This window comes from Eschrichtius robustus, chromosome 17 (genome assembly GCF_028021215.1).
Source record: "Eschrichtius robustus isolate mEscRob2 chromosome 17, mEscRob2.pri, whole genome shotgun sequence".
NCBI lineage: Eukaryota > Metazoa > Chordata > Mammalia > Artiodactyla > Eschrichtiidae > Eschrichtius > Eschrichtius robustus.
In genome coordinates, this window is record NC_090840.1 from 48,486,682 (window position 1) to 48,499,080 (window position 12,399).

The 12,399-nt window shown below is 36.3% G+C and overlaps 1 protein-coding gene across 2 annotated transcripts in view; it reads right to left on the reverse strand.

Moving 5' to 3' along the window:
- NIPAL2 (NIPA like domain containing 2) overlaps positions 1 to 12,399 on the reverse strand; it is a 70,453-nt gene that overhangs the window by 42,991 nt on the left and 15,063 nt on the right. For both annotated transcript variants that reach the window (XM_068525648.1, XM_068525647.1), the window contains 2 exons: positions 6,965 to 7,033; positions 5,765 to 5,936 (listed from right to left, as the gene is read on the reverse strand). In XM_068525648.1, coding sequence (XP_068381749.1) covers positions 5,765 to 5,936; positions 6,965 to 7,033 — 241 coding nt within the window. The remainder of the gene's footprint in view (positions 1 to 5,764; positions 5,937 to 6,964; positions 7,034 to 12,399) is intronic.

Sequence of the window (12,399 nt, forward strand, 5' to 3'; positions counted from 1 at the left end):
TGTTTCTTTTTAATAATGATTATAAATCACAGTGACAATGGCTAGTTGTCACTGCACTATGTATCCAACACTGCACTATGTATCCTACACCGTTTTTAAGTGTTTGTGTTTACTCAGTTCTTCCCCATGACAACTTCTGAGGTAAGAACTATTTTTATCCCCACTTTACAGATTAGGGAGCTGAGGCATATACCCATTTAAATAACTTGCCCAAGGTCACAGAGCTTTCCAGGGGCAGAACTGAGATCTGAAGGCTGGCAGCGTGGTCCTAGAGCTTGCACTCTTCACCATTCTACTGCCCTGTAGAAGAGTATCCAGCCGAGGCTTTAGACGATGTTGAAAAACCATCCCTTAAGCTTTCTTAATTAATGGAAAAACAAACACAAGTCAACATCTAGAATTAATCAGACTGCCAGCATATAACCAGCGTTTTAGTCAGAATAAGCTTTTGCCCTGTTGTTCACTGAGGAAGCCTTTCAGTGAGAAAAAGAGGGTAAAAGTATAAGGTGATACAAGGGCTCTGATCCTCTTTCTCCAAAAGCTGGACCCAGACTTGGGAATTCAGATCCGCCTGTACACCAGGATCACTCCCCACTATCCACCCCCCCACTGCAGGCACCGGCCGGTTATCTACCCTGTTTGAGTCTCTAGGATGCTGTGACTGCTTGTGAGCATTGCTTGAAGAACTCTAAAGGGTTTTCTGCAAAACTGTTGTCCCTTGAGATACTTCTTATAAAGGCACCTTGTGGACAATAGGTTTGGGAAAGTTGGCTTACGGCATCTGCCTCTGAAAGACTGACAGCATGCCTGGGCCCATCCCAGGGCCTCAAGAAGTCCTCCACTAACAAAACCTGTGTCACGTTTTAAATCCAATATTGCGGAAACCTGTTTGCTTACAGAATTCTTTGTTTCTTAGAACACCTATGAAACCATCAGTAAAACTAGTGCTTGAGAAATGCTGTCTCCAGGTAAGCATGTCAGTGTAGAGCAGCAGGCCACACAGATAGAGGGAAAGAAAGAATAGAAAGGAAGATGGTTCAAGGCAGGAACGTGGGTAGAGTGAGAACTGAAATATCCATGGTGCTTACTGTAATGCCAATCCTAAAAAAAAAAAAAAAAAAAAAAAAAAAAAAAAAAATCTGTTCCACTGAAGTGTACAAAGGGAGGAGGAATTTTGATTATGTAAGACAAAACAGTGGGACTGACAATATTAGCAGCCTGGATGTAGTGAGATAGTGACTCACACAATTTATCCTTACTTCTGGAGAGGAGAAAAGGAACACAGTGTGTTGGTATGAGCCAGGCTGCCCAAGGAGAATGAGGAAAATGGAAGAAAGTTCCTTCACTCAGACTTAAGAGCTAAAACTTTTTAAAAACTGTTCTGGACTTCAGTTTTCTTCCTTTCTTATTTTTTTTCCTTTTCAAATTTTGAAAGCTAGAAAAGAATACGCAATCTCTCATGCAACATTGCAACAGATATTATCTTTAAAAAAACAAAGAAAATTCAAAGAAAGGTTTGATTTCTTTCTTGAAGCTCCCAAGAAATAATAGGGAAAATAAAATTTGTAGCTCAGTAAAGTGTAGACACTCTTCTGCCTCATCTGTAGACATAGCCATAAGATAACGTATTTATTAAAAAATACTGTCCCTTTTGCTTCATGTTTTCTAGAGTTTCTAGAATCTTTATAAAGAATTATAAAAGTGGTAGGGGGCTGTTCTGGGGAAAATTCTCAATCACCAGCATCCCTTACCCACCCACAGCATTGCACAGTGACCTAAATTCAGTGTAAGAGTGCTGTGAGAATATTATGTATGAGCACATATTACTGTTTGCAAAGACTGTAAAGCAGGAAACGATTTGTGTTTGAGGCTATAAGTTTACTTCTTGGAATCATTTTAAATGGGCAGAGAGGGAGGTTGCTAAAAATGTTCTAAAGTTGAAACATTAATCCAGGCTAGGAGCAGACAAAGAAAAATGATCTGTAGCATTGAGAAAAGCCCATCTCCAAGTTTGAAGGTGGGTGGACTGCCCCCTCCCCCCAGGGAGCTTGGGGAGGACAGGTCACTGTCCGAGGGGAAGGTGGTTAAACTTAAAACTTCCCGTTATTAATGAGAGTTTCGAGCAAGTCATGCCAAAATGAGCAGCTTCACAGGCGTCTTCATTGAAGGTCTGTGAGGAGTATCAAGGCTGGCCCTTCATCTCTGGCAATTTCCGAATTCTCACTTCAGGTCCCAAGAGGCCTGGCTAATATTTCATTTCTGTGAGATCGCTGATCTTTATAATAAATCTAGCACATCCCCCTTTCTTTGTGCTAGTTGGAATGGCTCTTTTCTTCTCATTCCCAGAAAAAAGGTTTCCCAGGACTGGGGAACTAGAGGTAAATGGAGAATTTCAGTACAGTGTGGCTCACACACTCAACCCTCCCCCCTGCCCCAGGCATCTGTTTGATCTGCACGGACACTTTTGTCTTTGGATATTGCATGGAAACTGAGCATGAAGCAGAATAAGAAACAAAACTAAAGATCAGCTCTAAATAGATACTCGCTGTGAAAAATAATACAACATTTTCAGAACAATTGGGGCCTGTAGAGGCCCCAAGGTGACAATGTAACTATACCTTTTATCTATTATTTCTCAAATTTTGAGAAGAAAAAAATATCCAGAACGTCCATGTACGCAGTATGTGCAGTAGTAAATAGAAGATAAGATATCCTCAAATTGCTGATTGTATCTGAATGTTAAAAATGTCAAATGAAAAATAAAAAAGAAAAAAAATGTCAAATGATTACATAAATTGTGTGCCTATTCAGAGTAGGGTGATTTTAACTGAACAATTTCTAGAAAGCCAAAAAAGTGTTCTTTGCTAACTATTCTACTATTGTACATCATGAAAGTATTTTAAATAAGATATTTTAAATTATTAAGAAGGGGAAACTACTTTCAAAATGAAATAAAATTCTCTTTGAGTATACATTATTTCAGTTTAAACTATGCTTTTTATTTTTTAAAGACTATCATATAATTTTTTGGAGGAATATTACAATTGGGATATGTGGGTGCACATTATGCTTGATCTAGTTGCTACCGGACAATAGCCATCAACTTGTTTCTATTTCAATGAAGATTCCAAATTCACAGAAACTTAGAAACATGCTGTTTCCATAGCAGCAGATAAAGGGTGAAACAAAAGATTTTATTGATTTTAACATGGCTTAGAGAATTTGTTCTCTTTTTTAGCAGTAATTTTTGCTTTTTTTTTTTTTTTTAGTCTTTACCAACATCTCATATTTTCTTTTCTAAAGGTATTTAGTAAGTCATATAAATTTTGGAAGTAGGATAATTGTGACATTACTGTAAAATTACACATTCTTTCTTTTTTTAAATTTATTTATTTGTTTTTTTTCTTTCGTTTAATTTTTGGCTTTGTTGGGTCTTTGTTGCTGTGCGCAAGCTTTCTCCAGTTGCGGCAAGCGGGGGCTACTCTTCTTTGCGGTGCGCGGGTCTCTCATTGCAGTGGCTTCTCTTCTTGCGGAGCACAGGCTCCAGGCGCACAGGCTTCAGTAGTTGTAGCACACGGGCTCAAGTAGTTGTGGCTCGTGGGCTCTAGAGCACAGGCTCAGTAGTTGTGCTGCACGGGCTTAGTTGCTCCACGGCATGTGGGATCTTCCCAGACCAGGGCTCAATCCCGTGTCCCCTGCACTGGCAGGCGGATCCTTAACCACTGTGCCACCAGGGAAGCCCTAAAATTACACATTCTTATAGTAATGTAGAATAACCAATATCGAATTCTTTATTTTTTTTAACATCTTTATTGGAGCATAATTGCTTTACATTGTTGTGTTAGTTTCTGCTTTATAACAAAGTGAATCAGTTATACATATACATATATCGTCATATCTCTTCCCTCTTGCATCTCCCTCCCTCCCACCCTCCCTATCCCACCCCTCTAGGTGGTCACAAAGCACCGAGCTGATCTCCCTGTGCTATGCGGCTGCTTCCCACTAGCTATCTGTTTTACATTTGGTAGTGTATATATGTCCATGCCACTCTCTCACTTCGTCCCAGCTTCCCCTTCCCCCTCCCCGTGTCCTCAAGTCCATTCTCTATGTCTGTCTTTATTCCTGTCCTGCCCCTAGGTTTTTCAGAAACTGTTTTTTTTTTAAGATTCCATATATATGTGTTAGCGTACGGTATTTGCTTTTCTCTTTCTGACTTACTTCACTCTGTATGACAGATTCTAGGTCCATCCACCTCACTACAAATAACTCAATTTCGCTTCTTTTTATGGCTGAGTAATATTCCATTGTATATATGTGCCACATCTTCTTTATCCATTCATCGGTCAATGGACACTTAGGTTGCCTCCATGTCCTGGCTATTGTAAATAGTGCTACAATGAACATCGTGGTACGTGACTCTTTTTGAGTTATGGTTTTCTCAGGGTATATGCCCAGTAGTGGGATGGCTGGGTCATATGGTAGTTCTAGTTTTAGTTTTTTAAGGAACCTCCATAGTGTTCTCCATAGTGGCTGTATCAATTTACATTCCCACCAACAGTGCAATAAGGTTCCCTTTTCTCCACACCCTCTCCAGCATTTATTGTTTGTAGATTTTTTGATGATGGCCATTCTGACTGCTGTGAGGTGATACCTCATTGTAGTTTTGACTTGCATTTCTCTAATGATTAGTGATGTTGAGCATCCTTTCACGTGTTTGTTGGCAATCTGTATATCTTCTTTGGAGAAATGTCTATTTAGGTCTTCTGCCCATTTTTGGATTGGATTGTTTGTTTTTTTGATATTGAGCTGCACGAGCTGCTTGTGTATTTTGGAGATTTTTCCTTTGTCAGTTGCTTCATTTGCAAATATTTTCTCCCATTATGAGGATTGTCTTTTCGTCTTGTTTATGGTTTCCTTTGCTGTGCAAAAGCTTTTAAGTTTCATTAGGTCCCATTTGTTTGTTTTTATTTCTAATTCTTAATGTAAAAGAGATGCTAAACTATGGATCAGGCATCAAGGACTCTACGAGTAATGTCAGTTTAGCATATGAATAAAACATAACATTTGGGCTTCCCTGGTGGCGCAGCGGTTGAGAGTCTGCCTGCCAGGGCAGGGGACATGGGTTCGAGCCCTGGTCTGGGAGGATCCCACATGCCGCAGAGCGACTGGGCCCGTGAGCCACAACTACTGAGCCTGCGCGTCTGGAGCCTGTGCTCCGCAACAAGAGAGGCCGCGATAGTGAGAGGCCCGCGCACCGCGAGGAAGAGTGGCCCCCACTTGCCGCAACTAGAGAAAGCCCTCACACAGAAACGAAGACCCAACACAGCCATGAATAAATAAATAAATAAATAAAATTAAAAAAAAAAAAGGAATGCCCCATGTAGTAAACAGAAATCTATTTCCAAAAAAAAAAAAAACATAACATTTTATTACAAATGCTTTAAGATAATTCATTAATGATTAAAAAGCATGGTATAACATTTTCTGTTACTGTTAATTTCATTTATTAAGACTCAGACACTGGGAATCAGGCTTTTAAACATAGATGTTACAGCTACAAAATGCAAGTTTCTTTGTGGTTAACGTGGCACCATGACAGTGAATAACTGAAATTGGTAGTATAATTGTTCCAAGTTAACATGCTAAGAAAACAGGAAACGACTTTTTTCTTTTGTGCATGTGTTGTTTAAGTTGTATGTTTTTTTTGCCAACTATTTTGATCTCTTAAAATTTCTATTTGTCAAAACACAGAAAAATGGCTCACCTGTAACAGACATACAGCCTAATGGAGCAATGAGAGTAATGGGGGCAAATCCATAGGCTGCAAAGTTTCCTGTCTCTCCCACAGCCATCAGTATGATGCCGCCCCACCACAGCACGCTCTTGAAGTACGGCCTTGGGTGTTCTTGGTGCGCCAACTGAAGATGCGAATATTTCTGGAAGTACATCACGATGTAAATAAGAAAATATTTCCACCCAACCAAAACTTGCCTTGAAATTTTTGGTCCTATAAAATTGCTTCATGGCTTTTAAATTTATTTGCAGATTATTATAGAGCAGTTATTACGGTTTTCTGTTTGTTCCAAACATATTAACAGAAGTGCATCATCCTGATATAGCATTTTATAGTTTAAAGGGCCTTCTCACATATTGCTTAATTCTCATAACAACTCTGTGAAGTAAATATCATTATTACTATCTAAAGACGGAGTGTGTGTTAAGGAGTTAAGTGACTTTTTAGTCCACCACACCAAAATACTTCTTTTAGATTGTCAAAAAAATTCAGATGCTGAAATAAAGATAATAAATTACTAAAGAAACACCTTTGGAAAAGGGATTCAAATCTATGAGTCAAAGTTGCTACCACAATAAGCATAACAGGGCAGAAAGCTCTGGTAGCAGAGGGTTGGGATGGGGGAACTCATTTATATCTGGTTTGAGTATTTCTTTGTATTGGAAATGTATGAATTCCTGGAAACTGGCCATTAAATAAAGCTCTATTTCCCTATTGATTTTATGATAACTGAACTTACTTCCTTAAGAAGTATGTACAATTCTAGATTACTTTAAAATCTTTTCTTTAAAATTCTTTTAAAATTTCAGAAGTTATTTAGAAAATAATAAAAGTACTATAAGAAAATGTAGAACATTAAAATAAATCTTGGCTTATGCCAAGATGTGAACATCTTTTTAAGTGTGATACAAATTCACAGGCGCCTGGTCTGGGGTACACAATACTATTAAGAGGCTCACAAAACATTTAATTTCTTTTAAAATCAGAAGAAGAAAAAAGATGGACACAATCTAGCCTGGATTATATTTGTCTTTATATCAATGAGGTCATAAGATATACTTTCTTTAATGGAGGAAGAAGTCCAAGAAGGCAAAAGTGCCTGAGGCTCACTGAAGTCATAATATGTCCCTGGATCAAACTACAGAGTTAGAAAAATAAGCTTCTTCTTACCTGAATATTTAGGGAAATGCTGATTACCAAGTTTCCTAAAATGGCCAGCAAAACTCCAAAAAGGTGAATCTATAAAAGAAAATGTTTTCTTTAAATGGTACTTTAAATAGCACTTGTAAGATATTTACCAAAAAAACTACGAAAATTTAAGTTGATACATTCATTCATTTGTTCGTTCATTCAGCAAATATTTACTTAGCACCCGTTTGCCAGGGTCATTTGGAATATGAATGATGGTTTTATTAGGATTAATTTTTCACTTTAGTCAAATATTATTTTTTATAACTAGTTCAGTCCTTTACTGAATTCTCTAGATATGTGCTTCATTCACTAAAATAAACAGTCATCAGGTTCTGACTTTTTCCCACTAAGATGCTTCTATTTATCCTGTCTGCCAATTTCCTCAGCAACCTCTCTGATCGGGGTGTTCATTGCCTCAAGTATGGACTATATAATTTTTTCTGTTCTCCCCCTTTTCTTTCTCTTAAGATATTCTGGAAGACTGTGGTATGAAAGAAAGATCATTGGCTTTGGGGTTAAAGGATGAACCTGAGATTCAGATCTGCTATTTTCTAATGGGCGACATTGAGTAAGTTATTTCAGCTCCCCGGTCTCAGTAAACAGGGGATGTTGGATAAGATGTTTCCAAAAATCCCTTTATCTCTAAACTGCTATGAACCTCACTGGAGACAGACTAAATTTTCCCGCCACTCTGCTGGTCAAGAACCCACAATGTCTCTCTACAGACAATTATATTAAATACAAAACTACTGTACCAGCTCCCCATAATCGGTCTTCATCCTGACCATCCAATTGTCCACAGCACACTTTAATGTGCTCCCTCTACCTTGGGTACCTGGCTCCTGACTTCTCCAGTCAGATGCCATACTTTTTCTCAGGTCATTCCTCTCACGCAGACAGAGCATCTTCTTCCCTCAGCCCATTTCAATCAGACCTCACCCTCCTGGCCATCGGAGCTCCACCTCCTGACGACCTTCTCAGACACCACAGCCCATCTTTACTTTCTCAGACTCTAAATGGTGAACATCCCTTATTTCTTCTTTTATATTGTCAGGTGTATCATTAGGCTCTATAAATAGACGGCAAATTCTCTGAGGGAAGGGAATCATGTCTAAGACTTCCATTGGGTCTTCTACATCATCTACTATACAAAATGAGGGGCTTAAAAAAATACTTGCTCGAGAAAGTATAGAGTGGTTTAAAACAAGAACTGCAGAGGTTAAAAAACAAGTTCTGACACATTGCCCAAGATCTATCTTTACTATAGATAGCATATGTATTATTTGATGACTTCAAAAGATGCATATTCTGCTCCTATCTAGGTACAAAGATGTAATATCTTCTAGCAGTAAAAATTAGCAATGATAGAAGGGCTCTTCCCCCTTCTTCTTCTACAGTACATAACTTCTAGCTAGCTTCAAATTCCAAGGAGTTATTTGAATTTCAAATGAACATTACAACCACAAGGAACCCTTTTCAGAATGCAAAATGTCTTTGAAGTTTTAGAACTTCATTATATGTGCTGAAGTGAAATTCAGTATTTCTAAAAAACGAAGCAGGAAAGTTGAAAACCCATTTAATAGTTGACATATAATATCCATAGTCTTTAATCAGTTAAGAATTTTCTTTTCCTAATAAAAGCAGTTGGCAATAATTTTGATCACTATTCCTCATGGGGAACAACTGTATCATAATATATTGTGCTATTTCCATGCTTTCGATTTACAATTGACTGCATTTGGCAGTAATCAGGAAAATAAAAATTCAGAAGAAGTTTGGGATTGAATGGATAATTATGAAAATCTTCTATAATTATAAAAGTAAATTGTTGAATAGAAATAACTTACTTCAAAATTCTTTAAATGATTCACTGAGTAGTTTAAACACCACTAGGCCAAGTGTTTAGAAATTGGTTAGCAGGATTTCGCAATGATTTCTTGGATATGACATGAAAAGCACAGGCAACAGAAGAAAAAATAGATAAGCTGGACTTTATCAAGATTAAAATCTTTTGTGCACCAAAGGACACTATTAGCAGAATGAAAGGCAACCCACACAATGGGAGAAAATATTTGCAAATCATGTATCTGATAAAGATTGATATCTAGAATATATAAAGAACCCCTACAACTCAACAACAAAAAAATAAACAATGCAACTGAAAAATGGTCAAAGAACTCAAATAGACTTTTCTTCAAAGAAGATATATAAATGGGCAATAGGCACATGAAAAGATGCTCAACAGCACTAATCATTAGGGAAATGCAAATCAAAACCACAATAAGCTACCACTTCACACCCATTAGGAGAGCTACAATTAAAAAGAAAAACAACAGAAAATAACAAGTGTTGGTAAGGATGTGGAGAAATTGAAACCCTAGTTCATTGTTGGTGGGGATGTAAAATGGTACAGCTGCTGATCTCATAACATATACAAAAATTAACTCAAAATTAACCAAAAGACCTAAATGTAGGAGCCAAAACTATAAAATTCTCAGAAGAAAACATAAGGGTAAATCTTTGTGACCTTGGATTTGGCCATGGATTCCCATAGATAAGACATCAAAAGCGTAAGCAACAAAGAAAAAATAATTGGACCTCATCAATATTCAAAAACTTTGTTTCAAAGGGCACTATCAAGGAAAGTGAAAAGATAATGCACAAAATGGGAGAAAATATCTGGAAATCATATATCTGACAAAGGACTTATACCTAGACTATATAAAGAACACTTACAATGCAATAATAAAAAGACAAATGACCCAATTAAAAATGGGCAAAGGATCTGAATAGACATTTCTCCAAAGAAGACAAATGGCTAACAAGTACATTGAAAAGATGTTCAACATCACTAGTCATCAGGGATTGCAAATCAAAACCACAGTGATGATATACCACTTCATACCAAATAATATAGCTATAATAAAAAAGTCAGATAATAACAAGTGTTAGTAAGGATGTAGATAAATCAGAACCCTCAAACACTGCTCATGGAAATATATAATGGTGCAGCCACTTTGGAAAACAGTCTGGAAGTTCTTCAAAAAGTTAAGCATGGAATTTCCATTTGACTCAGCAATTCCATGCCGAGGTATATATCCAAGAGAAACGAAAACATATATCCACACAAAAACTTGTACACCAATTTACATACCAGTATTGTTCATATGACAGCTAACGGCTGGGGGTAATGATTGTACAACTCAGTGAATTGTACAATTTAAATGAGTGGATTATATGATATGTGAATTATATTTCAATAAGTTGTTATAAAAAATAATTTTAAAAACACAAAGCATTTACATCTTTTTTTTTTTTGCCCAAAGAAATAAAATATTACAAATGTAACTAGCTCTATTTCAGTCTCTTCTTCCTCCCAGAGATAAGTGATTTTTTTTCTGAAGTTGATACAAATATATTTCTCTCTTTCCTCGATTAATTTTTATTATCTATTTTGTTTACTCAGCTTTTCTTTTTTTCATCTTCTTCATTTGGACTCTTAACTCACTAGCTTTTTCTGTTTCTTTCTATCATGCAAATAGGGCTTTACATTTCCCTCTAAGTACACCCTCTGTTTTAGCTGCCCGCATAGTTTTGGCATGTACAGTTTTCATTGTCATTTAGTTCTAAATATTTCCTGATTATCTCATCATTTTTATCTGAGCCTTATATTATTCAGAGATGTGTTTTTTAATATTTCTAAATGAATGGGGTGTTGATTATCACTTTATTACTAATTTCTAATTTTACTGAGTTGTGGGCAGAAAATACTCTGTGTGTATATTAACATTTGCTTTTGACCTATTATACAGTGTAAATTGGAATTTGTTTTGTGACCTGCTGGTGTAGGGTCAAGTTTATGAGTGTTCCATGTATGTTTGAAAATAAAGTATTTAAAAGTTGAGTTAATACAATTTATATATCCTTCCTATCTATCCATTCATCTATCTATCTCTCCTTCCTATCTATCTATCTATCCATTCATCTATCTCCATTAAGTCATTGTTCAAATCTTTGATATTCTTACTAAATTTTGGATTGCTTTGTCTATCAATTGCCTAGGGAGGTTATGTTAAAAATCTACTCAAACATGTATTTATATATTTTAAGACTATAGTCCTAGGTGTATACAAGATCAGGATTGTTTTATCTTCCCAGCTAACTGTTCTTTTTTAAAATTTTTTTAATTTTTATTTATTTATTTACTTATGTTTATTATTTATTTATTTATTTCTTATTAGTCATCCATTTTATACACATCAGTGTACACATGTCAATCCCAATCTCCCAATTCATCACACCACCCCCCACCCCCGTAATTGTTCCTTTTATCATTAGGTTTTTTCTTTAAAATCTATTTTAGCTGATATTACTGTAGCTGCTTTCTTTTGATATTTGCTACTTTCCACATCACTTTAACATTTTTGCATCATATTTTAGTCAAGTCTCTTATACATAGAAAATAACTAGATTAAAAAAAAAAACCTGAGACTTTGTCAGATGGGGAGGTTAGTCCATTTTGTTTACTGTGATTATAAATATATTTTCCTTTATTTCTATCTTTTTTGTGTTTGTAGTTATCTTGCTTTTTCTTTGCTTTCTAATTTCTTTTTTCCTGCATCCTGTTGAAATGATTGAGTTTTCTTTATTCTTTTCTTTCCCCTACTCTTCTGGCTAGGAAGTTACACATCTTATTTATAGTCTTTCAGTAATTAGCGTTAAATGTTTTTAATTTTGAAATAATTATGGACTCACAGTAGGTTGCAAAGAAATGTCCAGGTAGGTCCAGGCGCTCTTCCCCCAGTCCTCCCCTTGATGTTAACATTTTACACAACTACAATCCAATATCTATGGTTCTCTCTATTCTCTCCACGTGGAACTCCTCTTACAAGTATGTTGGACTTTTTAATTCTTGTTTCCTAAAATAGCTCTCATATTTTCCAACTCTTTATCTCTTTGTACTGAGTTATGGATAATTTCCTCAGATCTATCTTCAAGTTTAGCTTTTCTGGCCTCCTTTTGAATTGAGTCTTTATATACGCTTATCAGTACATATATTAAACTGTACTATAATTATTTTTTACAAGTGCATTTCCCCTCTAGACTATAAACTCCTTGAGGGCAGAGCTATGACTTATCAACTCATCTTTGTAACCCTAATGACTAGTAGAGGTCTTTGGCACAGAGTAGTTGTTTATTAAATGCTATTTGAACTGAAATAGTCTCTGATTGATTATACACTGTCTAGAAATAGTAAATTTTGACCTTTGGCCCTGGGAAGATGTCAAACAGTATTTTATAATCAACTGGGGTTTGAATACAGCAAACACTCAGTTTCGTGAGAGAACAAGCTTGTCCCAGAATTCAGATTTCAACAATTAAGTGTCCACTAGCATGCAATAGAAAGCTACCTG